Below are 18,486 nucleotides of genomic sequence, written 5' to 3' on the forward strand. Positions count from 1 at the left end.
TGCTTATTTTTTACATCTATAAAATCAAGCTAATTCCATTTGGTTCCTTTCTTTCTTTGCTCTTTGCAACTGCTTGGGGATGCTTGTAGAAGTATTCTGAACACAGAGGAAAAGATGTGTGAAAGAAGATATCAGTCAAGTACCAGGAGCGCCAGGCAGTTCTCATCCTTACCCTCAGAACTTGTAAGCCCCATCTTTTTCCAACTGCAAATAGTATGAACTAGGTCTTCTATAATTCTAACTTTATTACCCTCCTTTCCTTCCACAGTCGAAACTGGGCTTAACTAGGCCGTGCTTTATTGTCCCTGTGGTGGTGTTGCCTCCAACCATGTCAAAGATGATAATCGTTGTAATAATGATACTTATGATCCAGAAGTGAAGTATCAGCTAGTTTAGCTTCGTTGGTTTCAAAGTATCTTATGTCCAAAAATTAGCTAAAATGTAAATAAGCTGGCACCTGTAATCAAGCAATGTGACACTTTAGCCCTCTGCCTTAATGGCTTCATTTAAACACTGTCTCTGTCTTAACCACAAAGCTAGAGGGTGGTCTCTCTGGGGGGAAAGTAGAAAGTTTTGATCATTTTTGATTACACTGCCTGGAAGCCCTGAGAGGCAGACAGTACTTAAACATACTTGAAGAATGCGCATGAAGTAGATCTGGGGGAAAGCTGAGCAGTGACCTTATATTATTCCATTCCTATCTGTTTATTCTAAAAAACACAGGCAAACAAGTATTCCATTATATTTTACACCCAAGGCATAATTAGGGGGATTTGTATATTTGAAGGTTACCACAGAAGTGGTGACTAGGAATAATTAGGTTAATGTAATAAGCAACTGTTGACTATCCAAGCGGTCTTCTTCATTCTCCTTCCTAAATCCTGATTTTATTTCTCTATGTATGAATGTACTTCATGGGAAGCTGACTTCATCTCAACGTCCAGAGCTGGCTAGATTAACCTAAAACAGAGTTTTGTAAACTAAAGCCATCTGTTTTTATAAATAAAAATTTTACTGTAACACAGCCATGCCCCTTCATTTTTTTATGGCCTACGCTTCTTAGGCTACCACGGCAGAAACAGAATGGAATCCAGGAATAGTTGTCCACAGGCCTAAAATATTTACTATATGGCTCTTTCAGAAAATGTGTGCAGATCCTCGATCAAGCCAATGTGTTTTATTAACCTTTGAGTCAAGATTCCTAAGTAGGTCATTGAGCACTGTAACTTGAATTCTTAAAATGAAATAAACTGTAGATAATAGGGTATCTGTGATACTTGTTTTAATTATGTGTACATATCTAGATCAGGATGTAAAATATATTTCTTACTGTGGAAAGTGATCAAAAAATATTTGATTCACATAACAAAATTACTTTTGCATTTAAGCATCAATTTGGTAATCTCTCTTTCTAGGAATTTACTGAAAAGAGGTATGAACAGGGTTACTAATTACAGCACTGTTTGTAAGAGCCAAAGACTAAAAATAACCCAAACGTAATTAATAGGAAACGGACATTTTGGCACATCCAAACAAGGAGTATCTTCAGCTGTTACAGAATAAACTCCATGCTACAATGTTAAGTGGAAAAAAAAAAAAAAAAAAGTAGAGAAAAGTATGTATAGGATGCTCCCCAAATGTAATGGTGGACAGGCACAGAGTAAGTATCCACATTCCCATTCTAAAAGGGAGAACATGGAAGGAAGGAAGGAATTATTAGTCCTAAGCAATTTCAAAATCTGACTGGGCGACCTCCATTAGGTTTCAAAGCTTGGGACTAATCCTCTGTGGTCCTCAGTTCTGTTGTCTGGGCCCGTGAAATCATCCTTTCTCACCAGCCTGTTTCCTGCCTATAGAATTTGAGAATCCAAGAGTCATCTTTCATTTTGTCCTTTCTCCGTCCCTTTTATTCCAAGCTGGCAGTGTTTCTACTAACGTAACAACCTCAAAAATGTTGAGTCTCCTGTGTACATCATGGGATTCACTCTACGAGATATGAGGTTCCTCTGCAGATCTCTCCTGGAAGATTGCATTTCTACTCCTGATTTCCCGAGATGGTTGAAAGGATCCAGGAGTCGATTCTTTAATCTCTTTAGCAGCAATTACACAGTCACACCCTTGGGCCTTCTGTCTACAATATGCTTTCCTAACAGAAAAGCCCATACTTTTACCATCTTTTTCACCTGGACAGGCCAAACAATTCCAAATCATTAAGTTCTGACTCCTTTGTCACTTAACTTTTCTTTCCTTATTTTATCTTTCTTTGTTCATTTCTTTTTTTCCGTCTGTGCATAAGCAGAAAGAATACCTTGAACACTTTGCTTGGAAATCCCATCAGCTAAATATTCAAGTTTAACGTTTACAGTTCTGCTTGCCACAAAACTGCTGGACAAAATTCAGCTAAGCTTCCTGTCACTATATAACAAAGATTTCCTTTCCTCTAATTTCCAATAACATGTTCCTTATTTCCTTCTGAGCCCTCACCAGCAGCACCTTTAATATCTGTATATTCAGTATTACCGCTAAGTCTGTTCAAGGTAATCCAGGTTTTTCCTATCAAACGCCTCATTATTGCTCCAGCCTTTACCAATCACCTAATTCTAAAACCACCTGCACACTGTTAAAGGTCTTGTTACAGTGGCCATCTCCAGGTGCCAACATCCGTACTGGTTCCCTGTGGCAACTTTAACAAACTATCAGAAACTCAGTGGCTAAAACAATTCAATATTTTCTCTTACAGTTCTAGAGGCCAAGGAAGAAGGGTGGAGGGGAGTGGATATTGAGAAGTTAGAAAGCTATGAACACATTTTGTTTTTTCTTTCTCCCACATTTGACTGTGGAACCATGAAAAGACTTTATAAACACAAAATTAAACAAAAGAGCACCCCCCGACCAAAAAGAGGATCAATGAAACAAGGACCCTGTGTAGAAAACTGGTGGCATAACCACACAAGAAAAAAATTATTTCAACTAACTACAAAACACTGTTACTTTTATTGAGCCATACTCTAATCAAAATAGAACTGCAAAAAGCTTCTGCTTTTCAGTAGTCATACTGCTGGCGGCAGTGCTTACACTATTACTCTAAGGTTGTGGCTCAGGCGGTAAAGCGTCCGTCTATAATGCGGGAGACCCGGGTTCGATCCCTGGGTCGGGAAGAGCCCCTGGAGAAGGAAATGGTAAGCGACTCCAGTACTCTTGCCTGGAAAATCCCATGGACAGACAAGCCTGGTAGGCTACAGTCCACGGGGTCGCAAAGAGTTGGACACAACTGAGTGACTTCACTTTCACTTTCAAGGTTGTTTTAGGTATAAAGGGATTAAAATGAATGAATAATTATGTTGTTGTTGAGAAATGGGATTTTATACCTGGCATAGCAAAATACAGATATACTTTTGATAAGGTTAAGTAAAAATCCTATAGCCTGAATTTTAAGTAGAAACATCACTATGAAATTGTAAAAAAGTCCTAGCTCTGTCTACTGCAGGAAAAAACAACAACAACAAAAAAACCTAGAAACTATCAATGCACTAGCAAGGAGCAACCCTAATGCCCAGATTAGGATTTCTAAATATTTATGGAGAAGGCAATGGCACCCCACTCCAATACTCTTGCCTGGAAAATCCCATGGACGGAGGAGCCTTGAAGGCTGCAGTCCATGGGGTCCCTGAGGGTCAGACATGACTGAGCGACTTCCCTTTCACTTTTCACTTTCCTGCTTTGGAGAAGGAAATGGCAACCCACTCCAGTGTTCTTGCCTGGAGAATCCCAGGGGCGGCGGAGCCTGGTGGACTGCTGACTATGGGGTCGCACAGAGTCGGACACAACCCAAGTGACTTAGCAGCAAATATTTACTAGAAGGAAACAGTTCTAAGGTAGGAAATACATAGATGAGCCTGTAATATTTCATTATACCAAAAACCAAGAAGGCTATTAAAGATGAACGAGGTCAGGGTGGGATGAACTGGGACTGACATATATACATTACTATGTACACAACAGATCAGAGAAGGCGATGGCACCCCACTCCAGTACTCTTGCCTGGAAAATCCCATGGACGGAGGAGCCTGGTGGGCTGCAGTCCATGGGGTCACTGAGGGTCGGACACGACTGAGCGACTTCACTTTCATTTTTCACTTTCCTGCATTGGAGAAGGAAATGGCAACCCACTCCAGTGTTCTTGCCTGGAGAATCCCAGGGACGGGGGAGCCTGGTGGGCTGCCGTCTATGGGGTCGCACAGTTGGACACGACAGAAGCGACAGCAGCAGCAGCAGCAGACGACAGATAGCTAATGAGAACCTACTGTACAGCACAGGGTACACTACTCAATGCTCTGTGGTGACCTAATGGGAACGAAACCCAAAGAGGGGACATATGTATACGTACAGCTGATTCACTTTATTGTACGGCAGACACATACATACATAACATAACATAAAGCAACTAAACGCCAATAATATTTTTTTTTAAAATAAGCATCATATCCAATGACTCAGAAGCTGACTTAAAGAGAATCCCATCGATAAAAAATAGGACAAGGACAGTAACTGCACTGAACTGAAATATATCAATTATTTTTGAATCTGGGGGGGGGGGGGCGGAATCTATAGTTATACTATATTCTGAAAAAAATCTGTTACCTTTGGAGAATGCTAGGGAACTGTATCAGGAGCCCCCAAGACCATTTCCAGGTTAGATGATTTGCTGAGGGGACTCACAGGACTTGGCATATAGTTGTATTCACAGCTATGATTTATTACAGTGAAAAGAATACAAAATTAGCAAAAATAAAAAAGGCACAGGGCGAAGTCCAGAGGAAATCAGGCACAAGCTTTCAAAGGTCCTCTTCACAGCGAGTCACACAGGATAAGGAGCTGTGACAACACGCGCGGAATGTGTATTACTAGGGAAGACGAGAGACCCAATGTCTAAGGTTTTTATATGCTATGCTATGCTAAGTCACTTCAGTTGTGTCCGACTCTGTGCGACCCCATAGACGGCAGCCACCAGGCTCCCCCGTCCCTGGGATTCTCCAGGCAAGAACACTGGAGTGGGTTGCCGTTTCCTTCTCCAATGCATGAAAGGGAAAAGGAAAGTGAAGTCGCTCAGTCGTGTCCAGCTCTTAGCGACCCCATGGACTGCAGCCTAACAGGCTCCTCTGCCCATGGGATTTTCCAGGCAAGAACACTGGAGTGGGTTGCCATTGCCTTCTCCAATGCGTGAACATGAAAAGTGAAAGGGAAGTCGCTCTGTCGTGTCTGACTCTTAGCAACCCCATGGATTGCAGCCCACTAGGCCCCTCCATCCATGGGATTTTCCAGGCAAGAGTACTGGAGTGGGGTGCCATTGCCTTCTCCAAGGTTTTTATATAGGCCTGGTCATATAGGCACCCTTTCCTAGCATGTACTTAGACTCCCAGAACCAAAGCAGGGCTTTAGCATAAGTCGCACTCACACAGACAGTTCAGGTACATGAGCCCTTAACCTGTGGGAGTCTGGGGCAGGTGAGACCCTCCTGAAAACCAAGTTCTTAGAGGCAGCCAAGGATGACTCTGTATGCAGGTGTTTTTAAGGACAGCAGTCTCCAGGCTGCATTGTTTACTTTTTTCCCACAGTTTACCCCTCAGCCAAGCTGTTACAGTAGAAATGATCAGAGGACCCCCTGTGGCACTGAGACCAACTTGAAGAACTGAGCTCAATTGCACTCTTGAGGGGTGCCAGACTTATCCAGTTGAAATAAACTCCATTAAACCATCAAAGTTTAAGTTTCAGTATGAGCTTTCTTCATCTGGTCTAAGGTATCAATTTAGGCACAGCACGATGCTGGCCAGTAAGCTGAAGTTGACCTGAAAGATTTTCCAGGGCCGAAGCAACGTCATGATAGTCAGGGTGCGCACAGAAGAATAGCAGAGGGCACCACCAGAAGCTAAGCTTACGGAGTCAGGGCACTCAGTCAGGCAGCACAGGGTTAACAAGGCCCCAGGCTGCTTTCTCACTGTGGTGAGCACTGTGGGTCTGTTACAGACAGAATATCTGTATCCCCTCAAAAGTCCTGTGGAAACTGTAGCCCTCACTGTGCTGGTATTTGGGGGTGGGGCCTCTGGGAGGTAATCAGGTCAGGAGTGGTGTAAGCAGCCTTAGAGAAGAGATGTGGGAGCTTCTGCACTGCGTCCACCAGGTGAGGACACAGCAAGAAGATGGCCTGTGGACCAGGAAGCTGGCCTCTCGCCAGGCCCTGAGGTCGGCCAGCTCCTTGACCTGGGACTTCCAAGCCTCCAGAACTGGCAGAAATAAATTCTTATTGTTCACAAGCCACCAGTCTACAATATTTTGTTGCAGCAGCCCAAATGGACAGGGCCCTCTGCTCCAGTCTGAAAAATGAGCTGCATCTTGGTTCAGAGGGACTGCCTGAAGGCACTGAGTCCCCAACAGTTCTTTCTGTACATGCCACGAGGCCATCAGCCTCGTGAGCGTGGAAGACCTGCCCATGCTGGGCGGGGGCGCGGGGGCGCGGCGCACCTTCTGCTGCCCCTGGGCCAGTGCTGTCACTGGGGCACAAGCTCGGTGGCCTGTTTGAATTCAAAGTGCCTGCAGCAGCTGAGGCAGGCAGAATGAAGAGGTCTTCCTCAGGGAGAGGGAAAGATGATTAATGCCTTCACCCATCCTGGTCTCCTCAGGGGCCAGGGTTTTCTTTTGTTGTTGTTACAAAATCAGTATGTCACATTCAGCAATCATAACTTCCTATTAAAAAAAGAATGCCCTACTCTCCCCCAGACCTTTTGTCTGGATCTGGAAGGGAAGTATATACGAGGAACAGAAGAGTTTTCAGAGGAAACATTTTTATGTAATTTAACCAGCTAGATGCATTATGTTAGAAATCAGTCAGGATTAAATCTTGAATTTCCAGAAAATTTCAAAATGGGTTTATATAGCCAACACCTCCTTTCCGCCTGGTCATTTATCTAGTGAATGGTCTAGAAAAGATCCCTCTGATTCTGGGGATGGCTGCACGTGGTAATCAAGCTACCTTATTCGGGTGGGTGCTCCAGGAGACAGGTGGAAGAAAAGCAGAGTTAGGTGAGCACTCCGTTGCTGCAAACTGCAATGAATTCTGATACACAATTCTGATACTCATGAAGGGGCCTGCACTGAAACACCCCCGGGATGGGGTTGAGAGTAAGTTCTGTTAGGAGTGGTCATAGGGAGGAGGGGTCACAGGCCTGGTGATGTGCTCTCCCCTAACTTGCAGCTTTTGGCAACAATCACCAAGTCAGGAATGCAATCAGTCTCTGCCTGAGAAATATAGAGCTGGTCAGCAGCTCGATTTCAGATGGTCCCGATGGAGGAAAAGCCCCTTTCTGTGGACACCTGCAACACGGTTCAGTCAACATCCATGGCGTGTATCTTACAAACATGCCACAGGTCCTCAGAAAACAACTGGCGAGGCACAGCAACAGTGAGCGGTAGCCCTGTTTGGAAGCTATGCTGGGGAAGCCAGGAGGGCAGTGAAAAGGGCCAGCTAGCTAAGCAGCTCTGCAGAGGTCACTGAAACTGCAGCTCATTTTCTCCTTTACATATTTCACGATTCCTGTGGTACTCGATGTGGCCACTGAGACCATCTGCTAAGTGTCAGGAAGCTGGGAAGCAGTTTCAAGTGCGATTTAATTCTCCAGACCTTAGTTTATAATCTTTTAACTTTATTCCCTCCATTTTCTTTTTTAAGGTCCTTTAATTTGGATCTACTTTAGGTTTTCTGCTTGGCACCCAAGAACTGGGAAGGCAAATAAGTGCCTGTGTGATGACTGGCAGAGTAAAATTTCTAGTTAAGAGAAATGAATCACTTACTAATAAGTAAGAGCCAGAAAAAAGTTGAAGTTGGCAACTAAAAGTTAGGAAAAGAGAAATCTTATTGGCTAAGAAATGGAAGTCACTGAGGCATTCATTTTTTATGATTTTTTCCCCCAATCCCCTTGGCATTAATTTAAGTGAAAATATAAGGCTGTAATAAAATAAATTAGAATAAGAAGCAACTCATTATTGTACTCACTCTACACACTTGCTAGGTCATGACTAGAATTACAATTTAAAACTTTGCTGACTCTAAATGAACTTATGGTCGAGAGTCGGAGTGGGGGAGGATAGTAAAGGAGTTTGGGATGGACATGTACACACTGCTGTATTTAAAATGGATAATCAACAAGGTCCTCCTATAGCACAGGGAACTCGGCTCAATGTTATGTGGCAGCCTGGATGGGAGGGAGAGTTTGGAGGAGAATGGATACATGTACATGGATGGCTGAGTCCCTTCGCTGTTCACCTGAAACTATCACAACATTGTTAATCGGCTATACTCCAACACAAAAGAAAAATATAATTAAAAAGAATTGAATGCATAAAGTAAAAAAAAACCCCAAACTATGCTGACTCTAAAGTTACCAACTTCGGAAAGGTCACTCATATATAATAGTTACAGAAAAGAAATAAAATACCATATATTGCATAATGTAAATAAACAGAAAAAAATAACTTGCTAAATATAGTGGGGCAGTAAGTATATGAGTAAATGTTATTTATTTGAAGAACTTTTAGAATAAAATTTACCTCTGATAAAGCCGAAGAAAAGTGATTGCAATTTTTATGCATCAAATGATAGGCATTGCCTTTGTATTCTTTTCCCAATTCTTCCACAATTTTTTCTATATCATCTTCTAGGAAGTCAGTGCTCCCTAAAACAACAGCTTCTCTTAAAGAAAAAAAAGGAAAAAGAAAAAAAGAATATAGCTGGGTGAGTTATATTATAGGCATGCTTAAAGACTTATTTCCAGAAATGCTTATTTCCAGGAATATTATGATGGGTGTTTAACAAAGCAGGGTTAATGTAATAAGACTAAAAAGTAAATGAGGTATTTTAATAATCTGATTATTTTAGTTTCTACTTTTTAAAAGCAATGAACTCTTAAGTATACCACTTCTAAATAATACAAACGCAAAATAAGCCATTCCCCTTATTAAACAGTATTGTATTAAAAATGTAATATCACAGTTATTTTTATTACTATTGCATTAGAATTTACATTACTAGAGCACCAGATCCACGCTGCAAATATTCTTGCTCAATTACAGCTGCCATCAAATGGCTGGTCATAGTCTCACTTAAAAATAATCTTTTAAGTTATCTGCCACTGGGCTGCAGTGAGATCAACTTCCAAATGACTAATTTAAAAAAAAGGCATAAAAACAAACCCGTTCTAAACAATACACCAAACCAAAAAACCAACCAACCCCCCACCACTTCTAAACTACTACCCTGGAAATGCAATAGACATTATTCAACAGAGAGTACAATTTTAGTCAGATTCAAGTTAGAATCCAAGAAAGCTGACCAACACTCAGAAAATCCTTTTATCTAGGAGTTTTGGCAAAAGGGAGACCTAATAGATGGATTCAGGCTGGCATTATAGCACTTACGTGTGTAAATATTTCAAACTGGTTATAGTCTAAGAGAACCATTAACTTAGTAGTGATAAAAGGGTACAGCCCTATACTGAATTTCAGTGTTATAACCTCATTTCATTATTTTTCACTTGGAAACTATTATAGGCCTAGAAGTTTCTTTAAAGCTCCTTGAAACTAAGATTCTAAATATCACTTTAAATATAAAACTTAATTAAGGAATGACAATTTGATTATCAGCATTAGCAGTAGGTTTTTGGTGCTTTTTACTACCCCCAAGGCTCCAGAGTACACTCATATCCATATATTTTAGACATTTTAGGTCTATCAATGCATGTAATACCTTAACAATACTTTCTCAGCTAATCTATTCAGATTATTTTAGTTATTTCAAGTTTATAAATAGTGTCTCTTTCACTGGGAAAATGAAGAGATTTTTAAGTGTTAGGTAGGTCACAATCTTTCCTCCATCTCCCTCCAAATAGGAAACTGAGGGAAGCAATCATCAGACAGGAAAGTCTGTTAAAGCAAAGTCTTACATTAAGGTATAAACATTCGTAAAGCAGACAAAATAACTTTCGTGGGTCCTCAGTAAGAGCAACAGGCTAGCTTCTTTCAGGCACTTTATCTGGCTGATTACTATCTTTACACAACTTAGATTTGACTTTAAAGCGTTAGCAACTAAAACAACATTGAAGAAACATTTTAACTTGCTATATTTTTAAATCTACAGAATGAATTCTGTATGCCTGAATACAAGTTTTGGCACCTAAGACAGTGTAATAAAAATTATCCTCCCTACTTACTTAAATTTAAATGTTTCTCCTAGTTCAGAAGCATTTCCTGGGGAAATTTCAAATATTCCAGAAAAGGGATAAGGATGGCCACCATAAGCAAATTCTGAAAAGAGAAAACTCATGATTCTTAGTATTTATCACATAAAATTTAACCAGTATGCTGAATTAGATTTAATAAATGATGAAGATAATAATGATACCATCTAAATATTTTTCAATTTAGTAATGCTTTCACAAACATCTCATTTAGCTATTACTTGTATAGAACAGTTGACACAAGACTTGAAACTCTTAATAAAAGATGCTCCAAGGTAATTCTGACTTCTATGTTTACTTTATAATGGCTAAAGGAGAGTGCCTAACATTCAAAAGAGAAAAAAGTTCCTGTGTTTCCCTATCACGCCCAAGTATGTAGGTGGTCAATTCAGTGTTGTGCCATTTAAAAATTAAAGTGGTCAAATTTCAAACTTGTATTTTACTGGAAAAACTGTCTAATAACAATGAGTTTTCAAGGTTCTTGGGATTAAGACTCTTGGTTTATCTTTGATTAAGAATGAAACATTAGGAAACCGAAAAATGGAATTCAATCCCCCTCATTCAAGAAAAAATCAGCTGAAAAATTAACATACACAGCCACTGACACAGACACACACACTGCACAGCACATCTGTGAGCGAGGAGACAGCAACTTGTATTACATACAGTGAATGTACATCCAGACTGATAAACACAAACTCTCATGCAGAATGAAAATGAAGAATGGTTTCAAATCAGGAAGGAAATAAAATTTCTGGCAACAATTATGGTATGAGATACTTTGATATTTAAGTGGAAAATTGCAGTAGACTTAAAGAATTCTAAACAAATGCTTAAATTAATATTGTCACTCAAATTTATTAAATATAATCTTAAAGGTTTTAGAACAAGGCATGGGAAAGAACAAGGCAATTCTAAGTTTACTTTTGATTCAGATCTTTCATAAGAAACAACAATAATGTAGAATAAGCAGGCATTTAATTCTGAAACATATAACTTTTTAATAACAACTTTATAAAACATTGTAGATAAGGTTAGATATGGAAAAATCATATTTTGATTTTTAATGTTCTCAATTATAGTAAAATTGTAGGCTCACTTATTCATCTATTCAAGAAGCAATAATTCACTTTTAGGAATGTAGCTGGTTCTGGTTTTGCTCTTTTGAACCATGTTTCTAATTATTCCTAAGTCATTTTATGAATGGGAACAATAATTAGGCAGATAAAAGGATAATGGACTAGTATATGAAAATACTTGGGTTTAAGTCTTAGTTTTGTTAATTAGCAGTATGACTTTCTGCAGGTTTGCCCCATGCTACAATCTACCTCAGAGTAGTGTGGTCATGTGGTTCCAAAATCGATGGCACTTTAAAAACTGTAACATACTACTCAAATTCAGTTAAAAACGAACATTCCTGCAACTTTGGCAAAAGCCACATCAAACAGGGAGCAAGCTCATGGGCTACAATTGCACCTGTATCAATACACCAACCACTGGAACCTTCAACACAAACCCCTCTGCTTTCTGGTAGATGCAGTCTTTCAAGTAAAATGGAGCTTACATGGCAGATTTTTATAGCCAATATTTAATATGGTACACTGCACCTAGAAGCAGCTAATTCAGCATATAAAAAGGGGGCAGTAAAACACCACACTGACACAGGTAGTCAGTGAGCCTTTTCCTTGTATCAGCTAAGCTGGTACCACGGGGTCACAAAGAGCCAGACATGACTTAGCGACCAAACAACAAATGTAGTCTTCAGGGGTAACTTGGAAGAAACTGCAGTAGCATAATCTATGAGGTCACGAAGACTGCCTGCTGCTGCTGCTAAGTCGCTTCAGTCGTGTCCGACTCTGTGCGATCCCATAGACGGCAGCCCACCAGGCTCCACTGTCCCTGGGATTCTCCAGGCAAGAACACTGGAGTGGGTTGCCATTTCCTTCTCCTAGCTGAAGCAAATAACAGCATTTCTGCTACAGGGTGAGCTTATGATTCAAACTAGTATATTATTACAACCTTGGTGAAATCAGCAACGTGATCTGTCTTATGAACAACATTCTACTTAAAACATGGTCAGGAGATTATCTTGTACCAAGAGAGAGAATTAGAACAAAGGAAAAAGCTGTTGAAACAGAGCTGCTTGGTTTGAGTGGTTCCAGCTACGTTTATCATAATGAATGGTAATAAAGAATAAAAAGGGCTCAATTAATGACAAAGGCCATCACTCTTAAGCAAAAAGCAACATGTATTCAAAGGCAGGATTTGCTCAGTAATATTTTTAAACTTTATAACTATACATTTGTAGGTCTACAAAAACAAGTTACAGAAATTCCCTCAGGAAATTGGTATTTCAAAATTGACGTTCCAGCACCAATCCTTTTCCAACCAAAATGATTATTTATATCATACTATCTTTTCAAAGTGCAAGGTTTCTTAGGAAGGTCAATATAGATTAAGGGAAAACTGTCATGGTATAACAATCTCAAAAGGAAAATATTTTTTAAGACACAGGATTTAGAATAAAAGATAACCAAATCAATGTACATGTGTGTAGTTTGAGTACTTTCTCCTCAAATACATTCAATTTTGGGCATTTTTCCAAAATACAGTATAAACAAATATGGGGAGATTTTCCCCTACTTTCTACAATAAAGTATGGTACTTAAAAAAAAAGGGGAAGAGCTACAGTCATGATTTTGCAACCCCTTTAAATGAGAAAAATCTTCAGAAAGTATATTTAGACTGTGTGCACACATACCTCTGCCATATACTTCAATTCCTGAATGAAAAACTCCAATTCCGATGGAAGAGGTGTATTCGTTCATCCAGTACTAGAGGGGAAGAAAAGATTCAGTATATTTTTCATTTATAATTCAAATCCACTTATAGGAGGCTACTATTTCCTGAATCTTTTACTGAATATTTAGGCCTTTCTAACCCTATTTCTTGGTATTTTCCTTACAGCTCTGAAATTCCCATGATAAGGGCACCTTCAGTCCTATCACTGTGCCTTTGACTGTTCCATCTAACATATGGAATGCCTTCCTGCATCAAGATCAAAGTGAACTGAAAGTGACAGATGCTCAGTCATGTCTGACTCGTTGCAATCCCATGGACTGTAGCCTACGAGGCTCCTCTGTCCATGGGATTTCCCAGGCAAGAATACTGGAGTGGGTTGATACTTCCTTCTCCAGGGGATCTTCCTGACCCAGGATCAAACCTGAGTCTGCTGCACTGTAGGAAGATTCTTTACTTCCCTTTACCAGGGAAGCTCAACAATCTCAGTAGTACTCAGAAAAATGCTAGTTAAAGCAATATGCTACCATTCTTTTTTTTTTTGTCTGCTTGGCTGTGGGGCCTTAGTTCTCCAACCAGGGACTGAACCCAGGCCCTCATCAGTGAGAGCACAGAGTCTAACCACTGGATGGCTAGGGAACTCCCTACCAGTATTTTTTTTTTTTTTTAAATCTATCAGACTGGCAAAGATACAAAACATTGCTAATACTTAGTGTTGGTAAGGATGTCAGAAGATACTGCGCAAATGTGAATCAATGACAATTAATCAACCATTCCACCTCCTGGAAGGCAGTCTACAGAAATGCTTGAACATATGCAGAGACATGTCCTAGGATATTAACTTCAGTTATCTATAGCACTAAAAACTGGAAACAATCTAAATACCAGTAGGAGAATGGTTACATAAGTGATGGTAAATCCATATGATGAACTATCATACAGCTACTAAAAAGAATGAGTTACTATAAAGGGGCACTAAAAATATACCTAAGACACATAAAGTAAAGACACCAGGTCATAATACATTACCTGTAGTAAGATCACATTTTTGTAAGTTATATAAATAGGTCCTGTGTGTATGTTTACATGCTAAATATAAAACAAAACAAACAAAAGTACCAATTACAACAATTACAAAAAAAGAATTGGTATTACAAAAATACCAATTACAACAAAAGAAAGTTTGAAGCATTACAGATCAAACTGTTAACAGTTTGGGGGAGCGGAGAAATATAGCATGGGGGTGTGAACACAAAGGTGTAAAGAGATATATTCACTTTTGACTCCATACACTTCAAGATTGTTTTTTCTCAATTTTATGAACTATGTATATTACTAACTTTTATAATTAGAAAAATGTTTACCCAAATCTATTTGTTCAGTGGTTTCCTGACAGCCAACTTCTAGGACTTAAATTGTCTTTTCCAATTGAGAAATGTCATTGCTTACTCTGTTCACAACCAGTAATTTGATCTACTATCTAACTTCCTTAACAATGGCACCTACAGGTTTTTGTTCTAGATGCAGACAGCTCCTATGTAAAGTTACCTTTTCTCTTTTTATGGTGTGTGCGCCTCTCTTTCAAAATAGAATATTTTCGAAAAAGAAATACATAATAGTTGTCTGCAATAATCAAAAGACTTTAAAACTCTTAGTAAACTGAACATTTATTTGCATTTAACATTTAATATCACTATTAATTTTAACAATTTATCTTTTGTTGACCAGTAAATAGCCTTCTCAAAGTGCTTTTATATTAGATTTCTATAATGGGAATCTAAACGTTTTATTACGAGAGAGAAAGGTTTTCATGACAAAACAAAAACAAAAACCCTGCACAATGACTTTTGGCCAGAAGAGTTAATATAGGTTTAGGATGGGAATGTACTTGTCAGAGTGGGGAATCCTAGATTCAGAAATCTTTTAGTCTCTGCTCTTTCACAGTTGAAAATAATCTCCTCTATATGTTGCCTGGGTATATATACTATATATACTACTTTGGTCTGAAATTTCCCTGCATTCAAGACTTTATGTTCTAAATATAAAAGAATATGTTTTGACACATTCTATAAATTGGAAAATCAATAAAATGAGAGAAGCTAAAAATGAGAGAGAAAACCCATCACCTGAAAATGTGGTCAGTCCTTTAAAGTTTACCATAAGAGATCTGACTACGTAAGGCTCTAAAGACCTGCTGAGACTAATGAAAAGCAGGCCTGGCAGCCCTGCACGCGGCAGTGCCACCTCCACACACAGACAGCCGGGCATCAGGCCAAGGGTTCTGCTCAAGGTTATGGAAGCCTGAAAGTTCCTAGGAAAAGGATTTCTTAGCCCAGAGATATTTCTTTGAACAGTTTAAAAAGCATACGTTAACCACTCTTAACGTTGTTTCCCAAAGGCTCTGTCTCAATATTCTGCGTCAGGCAGGAATTAATGCTGATGCTTAACAATGAGGGACTCAACAGTTCTTTGCATTTCAAGTATCTTCTATCCCTAGAAAGGGCCCCAAAGCTAAGAGTTATTTTCTGGATTAAAGTAATTATTTACTAGTTACAGATCTATGACTTGATATTTCCACTGACCTTAAAAAAACAATTATAAAGAATACTATGAGTAACTGTACACTAACAAATTGGATAACTGAAATGAAGAGAATAAATTCCTAGGAAGACAGAGTACTGAGGCTGAATCAAGAAAAGACAGAAAATTTGAATAGATGTGTAATTAATGAGAATGAAGAAAAGAGAATTGGTCATTTTAAAGCTATCCTGAAAGAAAAGCCTACAAACAGGTGATTTGGTGCTAGTGGTAAAGAACCCACCTGCCAATGCAGGAGACGCAAGAGATGCGGATTTGATCCCTGGGTTGGGAAGATCCCCTGGAGGAGGGCATGGTAACCCACTCCAGTATTCTCGCCTGGAGAATCCCAGAAGAGCCTGGTGGGCTACAGCCCATAGGGTTGCAAAGAATCCAACACAACTGAAGCTACTGAGCATCCACACACCAAGTATTTACATAACAACACTAATTCTTCACAAACTTCTCAAAAGACAGAAGAAAAGGGAACATTCCCCAAGTCACTCTATGAGGCCAGCATTAATTGGGACACCAAAACCAGACAAAGACATCATAAGAAAACTACAGATCAATCTCTTATGAGTACAGATTCAAAAATCCTCAACAAAATACTAGCAAACGGAATTTGGCAACATGTAAAAAGGAACATACATCATGACCAAGTGATATTTATTCTAGGAACAGAACATGAATTTAGTATCTCCCCAAATCAATTAATGTAATATACCACATCTCTAGAAGAAAGGACAAAGAATCCAGTGCTTTCATGATCAAAACACTCAACAAACTAAGAATATAAGGATCCAGGATCAGGGATCAAACCTTTGTCTCCTTCACTGGCAGGCAGATTCTTTACCACTAAGCCACCTGCTTGTTGGTTATCTGTTTTAAACACAGCAGTGTGACATGTCAATCCTAAACTCCCAATCTATTCCTCCACCTTTGCCCCCTGGTAACCATAAGTTCATTCTCTGTTTCTGTTTTGTAAATATATTTCATACTTTTTTTTTAGATTCTGTATATAATATATGTACACACACACATATATAATACTCTGTATATAATACAAGTGATACTTGTCTTAGTCTGACTTCACTCAGTATGATAATCTCCAGGTCCATCATGTTGCTGCAAATGGCATCTCATTCTTTTTTAATCACTGCGTAATATTCCATTGTACATACGTAAAATGTTACAGCAATTTTGGAAAAGTTTGGTGGTTCCTCAAATACATTAAGCCCAGAGTTACTATGCTGCTGCTGCTTCATTGCTCAGTTGTGTCCAACTCTTTGTGACCCCGTGGACTGTAGCCCACCAGGCTTCTCTGTCCATGGGGATTCTCCAGGCAAGAATAATGGAAAGGGTTTCACTCCTGGGTTTACGCTCAAACACATGAAAACACATATAAAAAGTTGCCATCAATGTTCATAGCAGTATTATTTACTATAGGCCCAAAGTGGAAACAACCCAAACATTCCTCAGCTAGTGAACAGATAACAGTGTGGCATACCTTTATTACATTATTTCCCAACAAAAAGGAAAGAAGTTCTGATGCATGCAGCAACTGAATGACTCTTGAAAACATTATGCCAGGTGAAACAAGTCAATCACAGTGTACGATTCCATTTATATGAAATGCCTAAAATAGGTAAATTTATACAGACAAAAAATAGATTAGTGGCTACTTATGACTGGGAGGTGTGCAGAGAAATCGGGAGTGATCGCTAATGGGTATGGGGTTTCTTTCTGAGGTGATGAAAAATGACTAATATCGAATGGGATGATAGCTGTACAATCCTGTGAATGCCCTAAAACCCACTGAATTGTACACAAAGGGCGAACTGAATGATAAGTGAACTATGTCTCAATAAAACTGTCTAAAAAATGCTGCTGCTAAGTCGCTTCAGTCATGTCCTACTCTGTGCAACCCCACAGACGGCAGCCTACCAGGCTCCCCCGTCCCTGGGGTTCTCCAGGCAAGATCACTGGAGTGGGTTGCCATTTCCTTCTCCAATGCATGAAAGTGAAAAATGAAAGTGAAGTCGCTCAGTCGTGTCCGACTCCTAGCGACCCCATGGACTGCAGCCCACCAGGCCCCTCCATCCATGGGATTTTTCAGGCAAGAGTACTGGAGTGGGTTGCCTGCTAGGAATAGAAGTAAAAGATCTACTAACTTGTACCAAATGGTAAAGAGTATACAATTTCCACAGTTGGCAAACCTAAACAAAAACTCTTCTATAAATATCATGAATCCTCCAAGGACAAAATTTCGTTCAGACAGAATACATATTTTGTTCCTTTAAAAAAGTGTAATTTGGCATTATAACAAAGTTTCCTCTCTGTCAGCAAAGTGAGAACCAAGAAATTCTTGAACAAAAAAGTTTCCATTTTCCTGTCCTTCTTCTACAAAATAATCCAAAATATAAACTTTAGTAAAAGAGAAATAAAATATACATATTATGAGTATGGGACTTGATGCCCACACCCCTCAAAGTGAAAAGACTATTAGCTACCTTAAAGCATTTCTAATGAAAAACTCAAAAGATGGTCCAATTAGTTCCTGAACTCTTGTTGTTTGGTCATTAAGTCATGTCCAATTCTTTGCAATCCCATGGACTGTAGCCTGCCAGGCCCCTTTCCTAGTCAAAAACCTTTAACCAGGTTATTCCTCAAATTACAGATTGCCTTCCTAATTTCAGACAGCTGCCTTCAAAAACATGTGAAAAACAGACTATAAACAAAAAACATATCAAGAACAGAAAAAAACTGGCAAGTCCCTGGCAGTCTAGTGGTTAGGACTTTTTGCTTTCACTGCTGAGGGGCA

At 39.3% G+C, this 18,486-nt stretch overlaps 1 protein-coding gene across 7 annotated transcripts in view; it reads right to left on the reverse strand.

Annotated features, from left to right (window-relative positions):
- Window positions 1-18,486, reverse strand: part of DESI2 (desumoylating isopeptidase 2) — a 44,860-nt gene that overhangs the window by 1,968 nt on the left and 24,406 nt on the right. The window contains exons 2-6 of one of the 7 annotated variants that reach the window (XM_055582094.1): window positions 17,173-17,301; window positions 14,115-14,174; window positions 13,048-13,120; window positions 10,260-10,353; window positions 8,602-8,743 (exon numbers count right to left, since the gene is read on the reverse strand). In XM_055582094.1, coding sequence (XP_055438069.1) covers window positions 8,602-8,743; window positions 10,260-10,353; window positions 13,048-13,120; window positions 14,115-14,174; window positions 17,173-17,247 — 444 coding nt within the window. In that variant the 5' untranslated portion in view covers window positions 17,248-17,301. The remainder of the gene's footprint in view (window positions 1-8,601; window positions 8,744-10,259; window positions 10,354-13,047; window positions 13,121-14,114; window positions 14,175-17,172; window positions 17,302-18,486) is intronic. The other 6 variants (XM_055582098.1, XM_055582095.1, XM_055582096.1 and 3 more) reach the window with 6 other exon arrangements.

The sequence above is a fragment of the Bubalus kerabau genome, chromosome 5 (assembly GCF_029407905.1).
Source record: "Bubalus kerabau isolate K-KA32 ecotype Philippines breed swamp buffalo chromosome 5, PCC_UOA_SB_1v2, whole genome shotgun sequence".
NCBI lineage: Eukaryota > Metazoa > Chordata > Mammalia > Artiodactyla > Bovidae > Bubalus > Bubalus kerabau.